The 18,415-nt window shown below is 42.2% G+C and overlaps 1 protein-coding gene across 1 annotated transcript; it reads left to right on the forward strand.

Moving 5' to 3' along the window:
- The first annotated feature begins 12,003 nt into the window (after positions 1–12,003).
- LOC114497068 (interferon-induced protein with tetratricopeptide repeats 1-like) lies at positions 12,004–15,085 on the forward strand. The gene is made up of 2 exons (XM_028512708.2): positions 12,004–12,148; positions 13,678–15,085. Exons 1-2 carry the CDS (start codon positions 12,048–12,050, stop codon positions 15,083–15,085), a joined length of 1,509 nt encoding a protein of 502 aa, XP_028368509.2. The 5' UTR covers positions 12,004–12,047.
- The last annotated feature ends 3,330 nt before the right edge of the window (positions 15,086–18,415 follow it).

The following is an 18,415-nucleotide window of genomic DNA, read 5'->3' on the forward strand; positions in this document are numbered from 1 at the left end:
AATGACAGAGAGAAGTAGAGAGACATTGATGTGAGGAACATCCACTAATTGCCTCTTGTATGAGCCCTATCTGGGTAACGAACCTGCAACCTATGTATGTGTCTGGCAGGGAAGCAAACCCATGACCTTTTTTTAAATTTATTTTTTTAATCATTGTTCAAATACAGTTTTCTCCTTTTTACTCCCAAACCAGTCCCCTCTCCCACGCCTCCCCACTTCCCTCTCATTTCCACCCTCCCCTTAGTTTATGACTATGTGTCCTTTAAGTTTGTTCCTGTGAACACTTCCCACTGTCCCCTGAAATTCCCTCTACTCTCTTCTGTGGGCACTGTCAGCCTGGCCTCTATTTCAGTGTCTTTGGTTACATTTTGTTTGTTTCTTTGTTTTGTTATTTAGGTTCCTGTTAAAGGTGAGATCATATGGTATTTGTCTTTCACTGCCTGGCTTGTTTCACTTAGCATAATGCTTTCCAGCTCCATCCATGCTGTTGCAAAGGGTAGGAACTCCTTCTTTCTTTCTGCTGCATAGAATTCCATTGTGTAAATGTACCATAGTTTTTTGATCCATTCATTTACTGATGGGCATCTTGGTTGCTTCCAGCATCTAACTATTGTAAATTGTGCCGCTATGAACATTGGGGTGCATAGGTTCTTTTGAATTGGTATTTTAGTATTCTTAGGATAGAGTCCCAGCAGTGGAATTGCAGGGTCAAAAGGCAGATCCATTTTTAGTTTTCTGAGGAAGTTCTATACTGCTTTCCATAGTGGTTGTACCAGTCTGCAGTCCCACCAGCAGTGCACTAGGGATCCCTTTTCTCCACAGCCTCTCCAACACTTGTTGTTTGTCGCTTTGTTTATGATGGCCATTCTGTCTGGTGTGAAGTGGTATCTCATTGTGGTTTTAATCTGCATCTCTCTGATGGCTAGCAATATTGAACATCATTTCATGTGTCTTTGGATTTTCTGTATGTCCGCCTTGGAGAAGTGTCTGTTCAAGTCCTTTGCCCACTTTTTAATTGGATTCCTTATCTTCTTAAAGTACAGTCTTGTAAAGTTCTGTATATATTCTTTATATATTTTGGAGATTAAACCCTTGTCTGAGGTATCATTGGCAAATATGTTTTCCCATATAGTTGGTTCTCTTTTAATTTTGATACTGTTTTCTTTGGCTGTGCAGAAGCTTTTAATTTTGATGAGGTCCCATTTGTTTATTCTTTCCTTTATGTCCCTTGCTCTAGGGGACAAGTCAGTAGAAAAGTTTCTTCGTGAAATATCTGAGATTTTCCAACCTACTTTCTCCTCTGGGACTTTAATGGTGTCACGTTTTATATTTAAGTCTTTTATCCACCTTGAATTTATTTTTGTATATGGTGTAACTTGGTGCTCAAGTTTCACTTTTTTGCACATGGCTGTACAGTTCTCCCAACACCATTTGTTGAAGAAGCTATTTTTACTCCATTTTATGTTGCTGCCTCCTTTGTCAAATATTAATTGACCATAGAGACTTGGGCTTATTTCTGGGCTCTCTGTTCTGTTCCATTGGTCTATGTGCCTGTTTTTATGCCAGTACCAGGCTGTTTTGATTACAGTGGCCTTGTAGTATAGTTTAGTGTCGGGTATTGTGATCCCTCCTACTTTACTCTTCTTTCTCAAAATTGCAGCAGCTATTCAGGGTCGTTTATAATTCCATATAAATTTTTGAAGTGTTTGTTCTATGTCTGTGAAATATGCCATTGGTACTTTAATAGGAATTGCATTGAATGTGTAAATTGCTTTGGGTAGTATGGACATTTTGATGATATTAATTATTCCAATCCATGAACACGGTATATGTTTCCACTTGTTTGTGTCTTCCTTGATTTCTTTCTTCAGTGTTGTGTAGTTTTCTGAATACAGGTCTTTTACCTCTTTGGTTAGATTTATTCCTAGGTATTTTATTTTTCTTTTTGCTAGTTCAAATGGGATTTTTTTCTTGATCTCTGCTTCTGCTGTTTCATTGTTGGTGTACAGAAATGCCTTTGATTTCTGGATATTGACTTTGCATCCTGCTGTTTTGCCAAATTCATTTATTAGGTCAAGCAGTTTTTTTGGTAGAGTCTATAGGATTTTCTATGTATACTATCATGTCATCTGCAAACAGTGACAGTTTTGTTTCCTCCTTTCCGATTTGGATGCCTTTTATTTCTTTTTCTTGTCTGATTGCTGTGGCTAAAACTTCCAGTACTATATTGAACAGAAGTAGTGAAAGTGGACAGCCTTGTCTTGTTCCTGATCTTAGTGGGAAAGATTTTAATTTTTGCCCATTGAGTATGATGTTGGCTGTAGGTCTCTCATATATAGCCTTTATTATGTTGAGGAATGCTCCTTCTATTCCCACTTTGCCGAGTGTTTTTATCATGAATGGGTGCTGTACCTTGTCAAATGCTTTTTCTGCATCAATTGATATAATCATGTGGTTTTTGTCTTTGCTTTTGTTTATGTGATTATTACATTTACTGACTTGAGAATATTGAACCATCCTTGCATCCCTGGAATGAATCCCACTTGGTCATGGTGTATGATCTTTTTAATGTATTGTTGGATGCGGTTTGCCAGTATTTTGTTGAGGATTTTAGCGTCAATGTTCATCAGTGATATTGGCCTGAAGTTTTCTTTCTTTGTTGTGTCTTTATCTGGTTTTGGAATTAGGATGATGTTGGCCTCATAAAAAGAGTTTGGGAGACTCCCATCTTTTTGGATTTTTTGGAATAGTCTGTGAAGGATAGGGGTTAGCTCTTCCTTAAATGCTTTGTAGAATTCTCCTGTGAAACCATCTGGTTCAGGGCTTTTGTGTGTTGGGAGTTTTTTGATTACTGCTTCAATTTCTTTTGTTGTTATTGGTCTGTTCAGGTTTTCTGCTTCTTTTTCATTGAGTTTTGGAAGATTATATTTTTCTAGAAATTTGTCCATTTCACCTAGGTTTCCAAATTTCTTGGCATACAATTCTTTGTAGTAATTTCTTACAATCCTTTGTATTTCTGTGGTATCTGTTGTAATCTCTCCTCTTTCATTTCTGATTGTGTTTATTTGGGTCTTCTCTCTTTTTTTCTTGATGAGTCTGCTTAAAGGCTTGTCAATTTTGTTTATCTTTTCAAAGAACCAGCTCTTAGATTCATTGATCCTTAGAATTGTGCTTTTAGTCTCTATGTCATTTAATTCTGCTCTGATCTTGGTTATTTCCTTCCTTCTGCTTGCTCTGGGCTGCCTTTGTTGTTGTTCCTCAAGTTCTTGTAGACATAGGGTTAGGTTGTTTGTTTGGAATGTTTCTAACCTTTTTAGGTGGGCCTGTATCGCTATGAACTTCCCTCTCAGGACTGCCTTGGCTGTGTCCCATAAGTTTTGGGTTGTTGTGAGTTCGTTTTCATTTGTTTCCAGAAACCTTTTAATTTCTTCCCTAATATCATTCTTGACCCATTCATTGTTTAATAGCATGCTATTTAATCTCCATGATTTTGAGTGCTTTTGTTTTTTTTTCCTTGGGGTTGGTTTCTAGCTTCAGTCCCTTGTGGTCTGAGAAAATGCTTGGTATGATTTCAATTTTCTTGAAATTCTTGAGGCTTGTTTTGTGTCCTATCATGTGGTCTATCTTTGAGAATGTTCCATGTACATTTGAAAAGAATGTATATTTAGCTTCTTTTGGATGGAGGGCTCTGTATATATCAGTAAAGTCCATTTCCTCAAGGGTATTGTTCAATGCCACAATATCTTTGTTGATATTTTGTTTAGAAGATCTGTCCATTTTTGATACAGGGGTGTTAAAATCTCCCACTATAATTGTGTTGCTGTCCATATCTTTCTTGAAGTCCTCTAAGATTTTCTTTATGTATTTGGGTGCTCCTATGTTGGGTGCATATATATTTACAATATTTATGTCTTCTTGATGGATTCTTCCCTTGAGTATTATGAATTGACCTTCTGGGTCTCTCTTTATGGACCTTTTTTGGAAGTCTATTTTGTCTGATATGAGTATTGCTACCCCGGCTTTTTTTCCCTGTCCATTTGCTTGGAAGATTTGTTTCCAGCCCTTCACTTTCAGCCTGTGTAGGTCTTTAATCCTGAGGTAGGTCTCTTGTAGACAGCAGATATGTGGGTCATTTTTTCTTATCCATTCAGCTATTCTGTGTCTTTTGATTGGAGCATTTAATCCATTTACGTTTAAGGTTATTATTGATAGGTACTTATTCATTTTCTTTTATGTACGTGTGTTCCTCCCTCTCTCTCTCTCTCTCTCTCTCTCTCTTTCTCTATTTTCCTTCCCTTCCTTAAAGCAGTCCTTTTAGAATCTCTTGCAGAGCCGGTTTGGTCAAGGTGTATTCTTTTAGACTTCTTTTGTCTGGGAAGCTTCTTATTTGGCCTTCTATCTTGATTGAGAGCCTTGCTGGATATAGTAGCCTTGGTTGCAGACCTCTGGTTCTCATTACCTGGAGTATTTCTTACCATTCTCTTCTGACTTGAAGTGTTTCCATTGAGAAGTCAGCTGTTAGCCTTATTGGGGCTCCCTTGTATGTTACTTCCTGTTTCTCCCTTGCTGCCTTTAATATTCTCTCTTTGTCTTGAAATTTTGCCATTTTAATTATGATGTGTCTTGAGGTGGGCCTCTTTGGGTTCCTCTTGATTGGGACTCTCTGTGTTTCCTGGAATTGTGTGACTTTTTCTCTCATCAAATTAGGGAAGTTCTCCTTCATTACTTGTTCAACTAGGTTTTTTGATCCCTTGCTCTTCTTCTTCTCCTTCTAGTATCCCTATTATACGGATATTATTACATTTCATATTGTCTTGCATTTCTCTTAATCCCTCTTCATTCTTTCTGAGCCTCTTTTCCTTTTCTTGCTCTTTCTGGATGTTGTTTTCTACTTTGTCCTCCAGCTCACTAATCCGGTCTTCTGCTTCATTGATCCTGCTTTTCATTCCTTCTACTGTGTTCCTCAGTTCAGAAATTGTATTCTTCATTTCCTCTTGACCTTTGTTGAGAGTTTCTATTTCCTTTTTCATGTTTATATAGTTTGCAGTGAGATTGATGTAGTTTCCCTCTAATTTCTGAAAGCTCAATGTGAGTTCATTGAACTTCCTGGTAATCATTGTTTTGAACTCACTATCTGATAGTTGAGTTGCCTCTATTTCATTTAGCATTTTTCCTGAGGCTTCCTCGTTTCCCTTCAGTTGGGGGTTGTTTCTTTGCTTTCTCATTGTTTGTGTGTTTCTTCTTTTTTCTTCTTGTTTGTTAATTTTATCTGTTCTGATTCCCTGTAATTATGCTGTGAACTTCTGTGGTAGAATATTTGTGAGATTCAGTGGTGCAATCTCCATCGTGTATCCTGGTGTTCACGGCTTCCCCCTACTCTTTTTTGTGATCAGTTGGAGCAGTAAGGCAAAATGGTTTAAGACAGCAAGACAGTATACTATGATATTTACATTAGCAGCCAATAGAGAAGAGATGGGTTATCCTTTGGCTCCTTATAGTGTTAACCGTGATCCTCCACCCCACTATCCACGTTTTAGAAAGGGTGGAAAGAAGGTAAGACTCTTTTTTTTTTTAGATTTTATTTATTTATTTTTAGAGAGGGAAGGGAGGGAGAGAGAGAGACAGAGAGGGAGAGAGAGAGAGAGAGAGAGAGGGAGAGAGAAACATCAATGTGCGGTTGCTGGGGGTTCTGGTCTGCAACCCAGGAATGTACCCTGGCTGGGAATCGAACCTGCAACACTTTGGTTCCCAGCCCATGCTCAGTCCACTGAGCTATACCAGCCAGGGCTGAAGGTAAGACTCTTATTGGGGACGAGAAGTTTGTTAGTTGGATCTAGAAAGCTGTGAGGCTGTGGGAGGTCAGATTCTAAGGTAGGGTTGGATTAAAGATTAGTATATAGGAGTAGTGTGTAAAAGAATGGAGACAACCCCCACAATAGTATAGTTCAGAAAATGGCAAAGTGGGCTGAGATCAGGTAGGGGTATTGAGAAGTATTTACAATTGTATAGACTAGGTCTTACTATCAGTAATAGTAAAGTGACAGTCTTGTGGCAGAATCGAGGAGGTCTAGATAACAAGAATAAAGAGTATAGAACCTTGAGAGGTGTATTAATGGAAAACAGATGAAGGATAGTAACTTATCAACACCTTGTGACTGAGATACCAGGGGGAACCTATCAAATGACAGTATAACCAGCCAAGCAAAGAAGATTATACAGAAAGAAAAAGAATACCAAAATATTATTAAAATAAAAAATGTCGGAAAAGTGAGAAAAAGATAATACAAATTTACAGTAACTTGCAAGATTAAAAAAAAGAAAAAGGAAAGAAAAGCAGAAGATGTAGTGCAGGAGAGATAAATTTGGAGTGGAAAGAATAATATTAGGATGAATGGAAGAGAAACATAAGGGATTGTGAGATAAAAACGACTCAGCAACACCTTTACCCCTACTCTGCTTACCACCCCAAACCAGTCAGAAAGTTCTGCACACAAATTTCTGAATAAATAAAACAGGTTTATCCATGCATTCAGGGGAATGTTCAGGCCACATCACCGCTATGTGCCTCGCCTTCCCCATCTGATTAATAACTGATTAGGGACAGCTATGGGATCTCACCGCTGCTTCACACTAGACTCACTGAGGGAAGTTTTTAGAGTAATACCAACGAGGCCCCATCCCAGAGTAATTCAAATCATCTCTGGAAATGGGCCCCCCGACCTCAATGTTGGAAAGAAAGGTGATTTTGAAGTTCATGATGGGTGACATTAGGGCCTTGCTACATGGAACTTGAATACCAATCTTATTTTTCCAACTGTTGGAATGTTTGGATTCTTGGGGAAATCAATAAATAGTGTTGTCTTTTGAATTTCTACTGTAAATATGTAAAACATAGCAATAGAGAAAAAAAGTGAAACATCCAACTGATTTAAAATCAGCTTGAAACACTGAATCTTCAGTAACAATAAGTGGTGCAGGAGATGGGTATCAGTCAGTTTTTCCTCAGCCTTGGTACAATTGACTTTGTCTGGATAACTCTGTTGTGGGAAGCTGTCCTGAGCATTGTACAATGCTTACTCAGCATCACTAAGTATGTCCACTAGATGTCAGGAGCACCCTGTGGTTGCGACCATCAAAACTGTCTCCAGCCCAATCTGGTGTGGATCAGTTGGTTGGATCATCATCCCTTACATAAAAAGCTCATGGGTGGGGTTTGGGAAGATGGCGGCTTTACTGTAGGCACCGTTTTTCTCCACTTCTGCGAAGAGGAGGGAAACTCGCGTATCGGTAGAGAAACAGAGCAAGTGGACTAGGTTACGGAATCACTTTTGAAAGCAGGACATCAAAAATTATTGTGATCACTGAAAAACCAGACGGTAAGGAGACTGCTTCAGGACACAAAGGGCCCAGGGATCAGTGCGGGGACTAGGGGTGTGCAGTCTCCAGGTCCGGTGGTCCCGGGTCTGCCTCGGGGCTCCCAGGAGAGGAGAGTCGCTTCTCCCTCCCCCGAATACGGGGGGTGAGCAACTCCAGGGGAGAACGTGTTGCTAGAAGGAACAGATTGGCCAGTTGGACTGGGAAAAAATCTCCCAGGGACTATGAACACCCACCCAGAGACTTGGGAGAAGTGAGGGCCTCTAGCCGACAGGACCAGGGCAGCCTGGAAGAGCGCCCGCACCCCTAGCCCGGTGGAAGTGCAGATCGGTGGAGAGCACAGAGCCGGGCTGTGCTCGGCTCACGCCCCATAGGGAGGCCTGAATCTCGCGCTGTGATCCCGAGAGGGACGTGGCGCTTGGTGCGTTCCTACAGTAGTGGCTCAGAAATTTCCAGCCAGCCCCACCGGGGGAGCCGAGAAAGGCGCCAACACCCGGTCAGAGTGTGGTTTGGCGGGGACCACGGAGCTGGAAAGGGCTCGGCTCGAGCACCATCAGGAAGACTGTCTCGCACTTGCTGTGAACCCGGAACGGTCACGGCGAGGCGCTTAGGGCGATCCTAGACCCCGAATCTCGAAAGTTGGGAGAGGGGCGCACCCTTTTACGATTCCCAGGGAGAGCGCAGTGAGTCTCAAAACGTCGCGGGTGCCTCCTGAGATCATAGAGCTGGAACCCTGTAGGACCCCGGAGTGCGGAAGAACGTGGAAGTGAGATCCAGAGAGCCAGTGTGCTCAGGAGCGCCCAGGCTATCTGACAGACCAGCTGAGGTCTGGCTAGGAGAGAGAAGCATTTCAAAGGTCCCTCAGCCAGCTGAAGCCAGCAAGATCAGAAAAACTGGTCTGGCCAGTTAGAAACCAACAAGAGGTTTTTTCTGTTTGTTTGTTTGTTTGTTTTCCTCATTTTTTTTGTTTTGTTTGGTTGGGTTTGGTTTTTGTGACTGTTGTTAGTTGATTTTATCTTGTGTTTTATGTGACATTTTATTTTTCAATTCTTATTATTTTTATCTCGCAATCCCTTATGTTTCTCTTCCATTCATCCTAATATTATTCTTTCCACTCCAAATTTATCTCTCCTGCACTACATCTTCTGCTTTTCTTTCCTTTTTCTTTTTTTTTAATCTTGCAAGTTACTGTAAATTTGTATTATCTTTTTCTCACTTTTCCGACATTTTTTATTTTAATAATATTTTGGTATTCTTTTTCTTTCTGTATAATCTTCTTTGCTTGGCTGGTTATACTGTCATTTGATAGGTTCCCCCTGGTATCTCAGTCACAAGGTGTTGATAAGTTACTATCCTTCATCTGTTTTCCATTAATACACCTCTCAAGGTTCTATACTCTTTATTCTTGTTATCTAGACCTCCTCGATTCTGCCACAAGACTGTCACTTTACTATTACTGATAGTAAGACCTAGTCTATACAATTGTAAATACTTCTCAATACCCCTACCTGATCTCAGCCCACTTTGCCATTTTCTGAACTATACTATTGTGGGGGTTGTCTCCATTCTTTTACACACTACTCCTATATACTAATCTTTAATCCAACCCTACTTTAGAATCTGACCTCCCACAGCCTCACAGCTTTCTAGATCCAACTAACAAACTTCTCGTCCCCAATAAGAATCTTACCTTCTTTGTTAAGCTGTCTTCCAGAACAAGGACGCATCCTGGAAGCTGAGCACCAGACTGCCCCTGTGCTGGAATGACTCAGCCTTGGCATGTAGTGGCCTGTCCCTCCTGATGCATATGTGTCCCCCGTCCCAGGAACGGTGACTCCCCTTGTCTACTCGGGGAAACACAGCTTTGGGGGCTATCCCCAGTGCTCTCCTTACTGCTGGAAGTAAGAACCCTCCTTTGCTCATAGACTGCCTTGGTGGACATTCACTGGGCTGCACCAGAAGAGCCCATTATGCTCAGTAACAGTGTCTCAGGGGAAACTTGTAACTGCTGAGGGCTGAGATGAGAGATGGACTGGGCAGGAGGACTGAGCAAATACGTCCTAGATCTAGCAGTGAGTTCGATTAAGTGTTTCTAAGACAAGAATATTCTTGCAGGTATTCCTCATATTTGGCGTATTCCCTTCATTCCTGGTCTAGGTGGATTGTTTATTTCTTTCAAGCTGAAACCCAAAGGGACAGTATCCTGGTCACTTAATTGGGAGTGCCTTATATGATATTATACATTTATATTATCCTACATTCCTTCTACATATATGAGGCTAACTGAAGATGGGGCTACCTTTCTCAAGTGCTTTTTTCCTGTGCCATCCTCTGGAATCCAGCCATCAGTCTTTACTATGAGCACCAAGGAGCTAAAGTTTGTTGGGAACCGCCCTGCTTGGTATCAGAAGCTGTAACCACCCCACCCCACCCACCCCCGCCCCAGCCAAGGCTAAGGCTGAGGGAGTAGCCTTGGACCTTAAGCCAGGAAGGACACAAGAGCTTATCTCCCTGGCAGAAGCACTGCTTCTGCTCCTTCATTCATAACTGAACCCCAATGTTTGGTCAGTTAGCTAATGATGGGTAAGATTCTCCAAGGGGGGGAATGATCTAAGACAGGCACGATCATGTGGGAGGCCCCCAAGAAAGGACTTTGGGGGCTACAGCAAAAGGGGGTGATGGACCCTCGCTCCTCGGCTTTGACATAGCCTGAGTCCTCTTCATCTGGGAGAAAATCTCCTTATCTCTTGGTTGCCTTAGTTCCCTTGCTCCACCTAAGCCTAAAACAATGACAGGATGGTGCAGCTCTGTGCTGAAAAGGGCGGGTTCCCCAGGCCTAAGAAAGAATATGTAAAATCCTGTGAAACCTGCTTTGTTTACAATGCTCTCAGTTGAATGATAAGGGTCCAAGGAAGAAGTAAATTTGTTCCTCAAAGCTTTACAGCTCTTTGACCCTGACTCAAAATAGGCCCCCAGATTTCCTTGTTATCTATTATTTGATCTTTACTTCCTAGCAACGAGTAATGAGCTATACCTGAATTCTTATGCAAACAAAACCAATAAAAAGCCTCTCCCCACTAGAGAGAGATAAGGGAAGTCTGGTTGTTTCCTACTTCCCCAGAGGACCTAGTTGTCTCTGTGTATGTTTTTCTCTTGCGTTGACGACCCATCCACAGCACTCCGTGCTCACTGCACACATGTGGACACACATCAGAAGTTTTTTTTTTAGGGTCTGAGGCAGATCTGCTTCCCATCCCTGGCCACTTACTGGGATTTTGCAGCACTAGCCATGCCCCTCAGTATGGCCCCAGGTGCAGTCATAGGTAATCTGCTTTCATACAATTCAGGACTCCCTGGAAACCTCAAGACATGTCACTTGGTCCTCCTCCTTTGACTCTTAATGGTGAAGCTGTGGACATGAGATGCCATCAGGACTTTCCATCTTTTGTCTCAAATTCTCTATTTGTTCAGCTCAATCTCTTGATGGTGTTCTTGGTGGCTAACTTCCCTTGTTCTTATTGTTTTCAGGCCACATGGAAGAACGTGGCTGACCACTGTACCCACGTGTGAATGCTACAGGTCCAACACTAGCCAGTGTCTGCTTTCCAGAAAGGCAAGTCTGATTGTCTCCTCTCAATAAGCACTTCCCCATGACAAGATCAGCTGTGGTGCAGTATTAGTTTGTGTTGCAAACCTGCTGGGGAATCTCCACTTTTCTAAAGTATCAGGAGAGTGAGGCAATTTCCAATCAAAAATAGGGAGAAAGAGGACCTGGGCAGGCAGCAGTAATAGGAGACTCACCTGTACCCAGAATCGCAGTCTCAGCACTTATTTTTCTCCACCTCTCACTACAGACACCAAGGGTACAGAAGGTAACACTGCCCAGGTTGATGGAGACCAGGCCCAGGTGCCATGGGCACCCAGAGGACTGGACAGAGCTCTAACACACTGCGCCAACCACATCTGCTGAACAAGGACACATTACATAACTATAATAGAGAGCATTAAAAATAAGAAAATATTATCATTGGGGACTAACATGTTTTGTTTAAAGTTTCAAGATGGTAGCACATACATTTCTCTGTCCCTCAGTGTACTGAGAAGGAGATTGTGGGCCTCTTATTGTCATTGATTCTCCAGAAGGATATGCAAAGGCACAGAATGGTTAGGAAGACATAGCTTCGCTCTGAGAAAATGGGATCAAAGTTGGCTTAAGGCTCTAGTTTAGAGACTGGCAGAATTGTATGCCATAAAATGAGTAAATTCTGTTTCCAGATGAGCACACAGGCACAGACCTGAGCATGACCTTGGCAAGTCCATATAGCCAATTGTCACAGGGGTCCCTGGCTCCAGGGTCAGCAGACTGGGCATAACTGGCATCTCTTAGCTCCCAGGCTTCCATAGGCTGGGTATAGACTGTGAGATGGGATTCACATATCATGAAAACTGTTCTTCACCATCTTCTCCACAATAATTTTCAAAACTAAAGGCAGCAATCCCTCTTTCAGTTTCATTTTGTCCTGACAAAGGGCATGAATACTGACTGTGGTCAGTTTCACTTCCCAGTTGCAGTTTTCACCTTGGTTTCTGAGTTGTCCTTGCAATGACACACCCACAGGTTACCTGATTAGTTACTGTTTCCCTTCCTTATATATCCCTGCCCTGAGGCATAAATGCATTGGAAAATCTCCAGCACAAGCTCGCAGATCTCAGAGCAGCCCATCCACCAAAGCAACCATAGTGCACCTGCACCCTGGTTCATAGCAGCAATGAGGTAGGTGTTTCCTGCTTCTCTGCCTTTCTGCCTAAGGTTCTGAAAAACAAATGTTAATCATTACTATCTGAACAGACTGCATTTTAATGATGTCAAGTTTCCTCATTCTTCTGTTTGGGCCTCTGCATGTGCACTGAGGTGTGTTTGTGTACATTCAACACACACAGAAACTGTTATATTAATTCAGGCCTTTCATTTTTGTTAGCATTGCCCTGAGGAAGCTTATCTCATGTTAAAGTCTAAAAAATGAGGGAACTGGCAAACAAATTATAGTGTTTATGAGAGTTTATCAAACTCTTTGGAGAGATGGAGGAGACAGTGACTGTAAAGGGATAATATAAGGGAGATGTTTGGGGTGATCAGAGAGCTCTGTATCTTCATAGATGTGCTGGTTCCCGGTATTTATTCATGTGATAAAATGACAGAACTATACACACATTATACCAATTTCAATTTCCAAATTTGATGTCATTCTATAATTGTGTAGCATGTGATCATGGGGAGAAACCTGGTGAAGGGAGCACTGAAACTGTGCTCTCTTTGCTTTCTGTGACTCCATAATTATGTCCAAATAATATATGGAAAAAATAATTGGTCAACATTATCTCTTTTACATGGTCTTATTTTCTTTCATAATCTGCAGACTAAGGTTCTGAAGATCCGCATTTGTACCTGAGCTCTGTCCAAATTATATTAACAGGAAAAAAGAAAAACCTCTTTAAAAAATTATTTCTTGATTTTAAGAGAGAAAGAGATCAGTTTGTTGTTCCACTTATTTATGCATTCATTGGTGGCTTCTTGTATGTGCCCTGACCAGAGATTGAACCAGCAACATTGGTGTATCCAGCCAATGTTCTAACCAATTGAACTACCTGGTCAGGGCCAGGAAACTCTTATTTAGCACATAATGTACTCTAAGTACTTTGCACATGTGGCTTATTACTCCTCACCAAACCCAGTGCCATAAGAACTATTATTATCCCTATTTTACAAATAGGACATTGAAGCACAAAGAGGTTACTTGGAGAAAAAGTGCTGGAGCCAGCCTGTGGGACCAAGAAAATTGCATTCAAACTCCATGCAGGTCTTAGAAATACAGTTGACCCTTGAATAAGGCAGAAGGTAGGGATGCCAAACCCAGCCCCCACCCCCCTCCCCACGCAGTTGAAAACTCACTATAACCTTAAAGTCAACAGTCAGCCCTTCGTATTCACGGATTCAGCCAACCACAGATCAAACACAGTAGTATTTTCAAACCACAACTGGTTGGTACCCTGCAGGTGAAACCCCTGATAGGAAGGACTGATTATATAGAAACTAATCCAGGTGGATATAAATGGGCATAGTCAATACAAACTCATGTTGCTCAAGGGTTAACTATAGAGCAACTCTAAAAGGGAAAGAAAGAAAAAACATCGAGGTAGCTGTGTCCCTTTCTAGGCTAAGCTATAAATGTAAAGTAATCTATCTGGCTTATTTCCATTGGCAGTGCCTCACTTCACACAGAAAATCTGCTTGTGTTTTCACAGTAAGAATACTGAGGAAGATCAGCTCAAAGATAGGCTGGAGCAGTTGAGATGCCATTTTACATGGAAGTTGCAAATTCAAGATGCTGAAATGACTGATTTAGAAAACAGGGTCTTCGATGAAATTGAGTTCCTAGACACAGAATGTAGTGTGGTGATGCACAACCTACTGGCCTATGTGAAACACCTGGAAGGCCAGAATAAGGAAGCCCTGCAGAGCTTGAAACAAGCTGAAGACTTGATCCAGACAGAACAGGATGATCAAGCACACGTGAGAAGACTGGTTACCTGGGGCAACTACGCCTGGCTGTACTACTACATGGGCAGACTGGAAGAAGCCCAAATGTATTTGGACAAGGTGGAAAGCACTTGCAAGGAGTTTACCAGCCCCTCCTGCTACAAAGTGGACAGTCCACACATGGACTGTGAGGAAGGATGGGCCTTGCTGAAGTGTGGAGGAAAGAACTATGAACGGGCTAAAGCCTGCTTTGAGAAAGCTCTGGAAGTGGACCCTGAGCACCCAGAATTCAATGCTGGGTATGCAATTGCTGCCTATCGTCTGGATGGCTCCAAGAAACCATCTCAGACCCTACACACCCTAAAACAGGCCCTCAGGCTAAATCCAGAGGATGCTTATATTAAAGCTTTCCTTGCTATGATGCTTCCAAATACAGGACGAAAAGCTGAGGGAGAGAAGTACGTCAAAGAAGTGCTGGGCAGCACATCTTCCCACACCTGTGTCTTTCGATATGTGGCCAAGTTTTACAGAAGAAAAGACTCCTTAGAGAAAGCTCTTCAGTTCTTAAAAATGACTTTGCGGGCAACACCCTCCTCTGCCTTCCTGCATCACCAGGTAGGGCTTTGCTACAAGACACAAATGATTCAAATAAAGAAAGCTAACCACTGGAGGCCCAGAGGAAGAAATAAAGAAAATGTGCACAGATTGGTTAGGATGGCTATATGGGAATTTGAAAAGGCTTTGAAGCTACAACCCACATTTCATCAGCTGTATATTGAGCTAGCTGAGATGTATGCAGAACTGGGCCACCACAGAGTGGCTGAGGACACTTTTGAGAAACTGTTGAGCATGGGGGTCAATGATGATTATCTACAGCAACAGATTCATTTCTCCTATGGCCGATTTCAAGAATTTCACATGAAATCTGAACTCAATGCAATTAGCCATTATTTAAATGTAATAAAAATAGAAACCTCATCATTTACAAGCAAGAAAAGTTTCACTGCTTTGAAGAAATTGGTTTTAAAGAGCTGTCAAAGAAATGGAGAAAACACACTAAAGTTGAGGATCCTTGGGTTGGTCTACAAATTTCAAGGAGAAATGGAAAAAGCCATGGAGTGTAGCCTGTGGGCCCAGAGTCTGGCTACTGAGAAAGAACTGTGTGGGAGGTGACCCTTAGGTGGTCAATATGGTCCACTTTTACATTTCACCTGATTTTAGGTTAACCTGTACTTACCATCTTTTCTATGCTGCTTTCAGAATCATGCAATTTTTAACAATACTCACACCTGATCAAATATGACTTGTGTTCAGGAAACAGTGAAACAGATTATATATGTCTCTGTGTCAGAGAGGAAGAGAGACATAAACCATTTCATGGGAATGTTATGTAGTAGAAATAACAGTTTGTTAAGTCGATCTGCTGCAAGTGAAACACTGTACCTGCCTAAAGTAAAATCATTCATTTTGTCAACAAATAGTTTTCAGTCCTAGATCCCAAACATATTATGGTGATATAAGGAATTTATTTTTCCTCTACCCATCTTAGGTGTCTTGAGTGAGGTCCCACAAATTAGACTGGGAAAAGAGTGATTAACCAGAGAAAAACAAACAAAAGTTTATTAACCTTTGCAGCCCACACACACACAAGGCACTACCTAGTGATGACTAACTAGGTATTTAAAACTTGGGCATATATAGCATCTTAACAAAAGAACAATAAACATTTACAGAAGTGATAAGATAAAGGCAAAGAAGTTTGGGTATGTAGGTGGAGAAATGTAGGGAGGTATATATATGGGGAAAACTACCTGAAGATAGCTGCTAATCACCAAGGTTTGTTGTGCAGATTCCTTTGATGAAGATCTGGAGGTGTTTCAGGAGATGACCCTCTGTCTGGATAGAAGAGGGAGGAGGAACACCTGTAGGAGATTGTGCCCTGCTTTTTAGGCAGATAGGGAGGTAGCAGAGCTCATCTTCTGTAGTTCCCCCTACCCATTCCAGAAGTAAAGCATTTCTATGAAAGATTTTGTAAGTAAAATGAATGAAGAAAAGACATAATGACCTTAGGGGTCATTTTGCAAATGAAATTGCGCTAGGGGACAGAGGCTCACAGACACAGCTCACAGCCGTGGCAGTTTCCCGCTGAGCCGCGGAGTGTAGCTCCTGGGGAAGGAGCTCAGTGGCTGGGGTAGGGCACAGCCTCTAGAGAGGCTCTGTGCAAAATAAACACTGAGCATTATTCTTTTAGCCTTTTTTTCACAAAGTGAAAAGCTTTTTGGAAAGTTTCTGTTAGAAAAACAGGTAAGAATGTATGTCTTTCAAAAAAATGAAGGGGCATGATGCAAACTTTTGAAGGGTGGGGATCTTTTAAAAAACGCCAATACCTACATCTGCTTCTCCTCAGTTGCCTACAGCTTAAAATAATACACATGCCAATGTGGCATACTTTGAAGTGGGACATTTTGCTCCCCTTCAGGGAGTAAACCTGACATTTCAGACACTTTCTTCAAACCTATGCAACTTATATCTAATGACAGAACTGACAGTAAATCATGTACAGTCACGTGTTGCCTGTTAGGAGAGATAGAGGAGATCCAAGATGGTGGAGGAGTAAGTGGAAACTACACTACCCTCCCAGCAACAATCTGGAATTACAATGAAGTTGTAGAGAAATCATCCTGAATAACCAACCAAACTCTAGCTGGAGAGAAGCCTTATAACCAAGGACAGACAGAAGAAACCATTTGACCACAATGTGACTAGTAGGGAATGAGAAGGAGGCGCCAGAGGGCTGGTTGGACTCCCACAGGTGGCAGCTGAAGCCCCAGAGATCTATTTCAATGGCTGGGGGTTCCCCCTGAGACCTGTGGGGTCTGAACCTCAAGATGGGCACTCCAGGCTAGAGCACCAGAGCCAGAAAAGGAGCCCAGATAACTTCTGGCTGTGAAGAGAAGTGGGGTTGCTGTCTGCCAGGGAAAGACTGCTGAAGACACAGCCTCTTAAAGCACCAACACACAACATTTCATTTGCAGCCACTTAACCTGGGCTCCAGCAGAGGGACTGCAGAGTGGACTAGAATCACTTGAGGAGACTCTATGTCTAGTGGTTCTGGGGAGAGAACTGAAGGAACAGACAGCAGGATCCCTGTGCTGAGTCATCCTCCATACTGCAGAATCCATCATAGGCAGAGCATTCCCCTCCAAGTGGCATCAGCACAAGGGGAAGCTACAGCCCCACCTGAAAGAATTACTCTGCTCTACCCTGTGAAGCATAAGTCATGCTGCTGGTTACAGTTTGAGGCTATATCATACTCAGTTTAACAACTAAGGCAGATCTCTGGGAGGCCTGAGATTTTTAGCTGACACCCACCCTCCACCTGGCCTGCTGCACATGTAAACCAGCTTTGGTGTGAAGTCTGATTCTTTCTGCACGCCCAGGCCCAGCAGAGGGAGCCATAAGCTGTGGATTCCTGAGAGTTCCAAACAGTTTTCCTAGGGCCAGTCACACAGGCAGCATCTGACAAGGACCTACACAAGAGTCTTTGTAGATATAACTAATACATAGAAACAAATACAGAAAAGAAGCCAAAATGCAAAGACAAAGAAACAGATCCTACATGCAAGAACAAGAGAATTCTCCAGAAGGACTAGATGAAATGGAAGCAAGCAATTTGTCAGATAGAAATTCAGAGTAATGATTATAAGTCTATTCAACAATATGAAAAAGACAGAAACAAACAGATGAAAAGACTAGTCAGAAATAAAGCATGCAATATCTGAAATAAATAATACTCTGGAAGGAATGAAAATTAGGTTACACGAAAGAGAGGGCTGAATCAGTGGTTTGGAAAACAAGGAATAAAAAAGCACCTAGGCAAAGCAGCAAAAAGATAAAAAGAATTTTTAAAGAATGAGGAAAGGGATACTTCCAACCAAGAGGGAGGCATAGGTAGACATGTTCCACTTCCTTGCACAACCAAAAGAAGGACAACAGCCAATTTAAAACCAAAAAACAACCAGAACTGCCAGAAAATCACAACTCTATGGAAGTCCAACAACCAAGGAGTTAAAGAAGAATCATTCATCCACACTGGTAGGTGGGACAGAGACAGGCAGACAGGGCAGAGAAGTCACAAGGCAAGGTGGCAGCTAGCAGACCAGGTGGTCTCACATTCATGTGCAGATAACCTAGAAGGAACATCTGGGGAGCAAGACACTGTGCAACCCATGGGTTTAAAAATGTGTGGGGTTGCAGTGGTGGGAGAAACTCCCAGTCCCACAGGAGAGTCCGTTGGAGGGATCCATGGGGTCCTAGAACATACACAAGCCCACCCACCTGGGAATCAGCACCAGAAAGGGTCAATTCACTTGTGGGTAGCCGGGGAAGTGACTGAAAGCAGGCCAAGAACTGAGCAAGCAGCATTGTGTCTTCTCTGACCTCTCTCCCACACACAGTGCCATAATTCAGCAAATTAGATTGCCCTGCCCTGGGGAATACCTA

Source organism: Phyllostomus discolor, chromosome 5 (genome assembly GCF_004126475.2).
Source record: "Phyllostomus discolor isolate MPI-MPIP mPhyDis1 chromosome 5, mPhyDis1.pri.v3, whole genome shotgun sequence".
In the NCBI taxonomy this organism is placed as follows: domain Eukaryota; kingdom Metazoa; phylum Chordata; class Mammalia; order Chiroptera; family Phyllostomidae; genus Phyllostomus; species Phyllostomus discolor.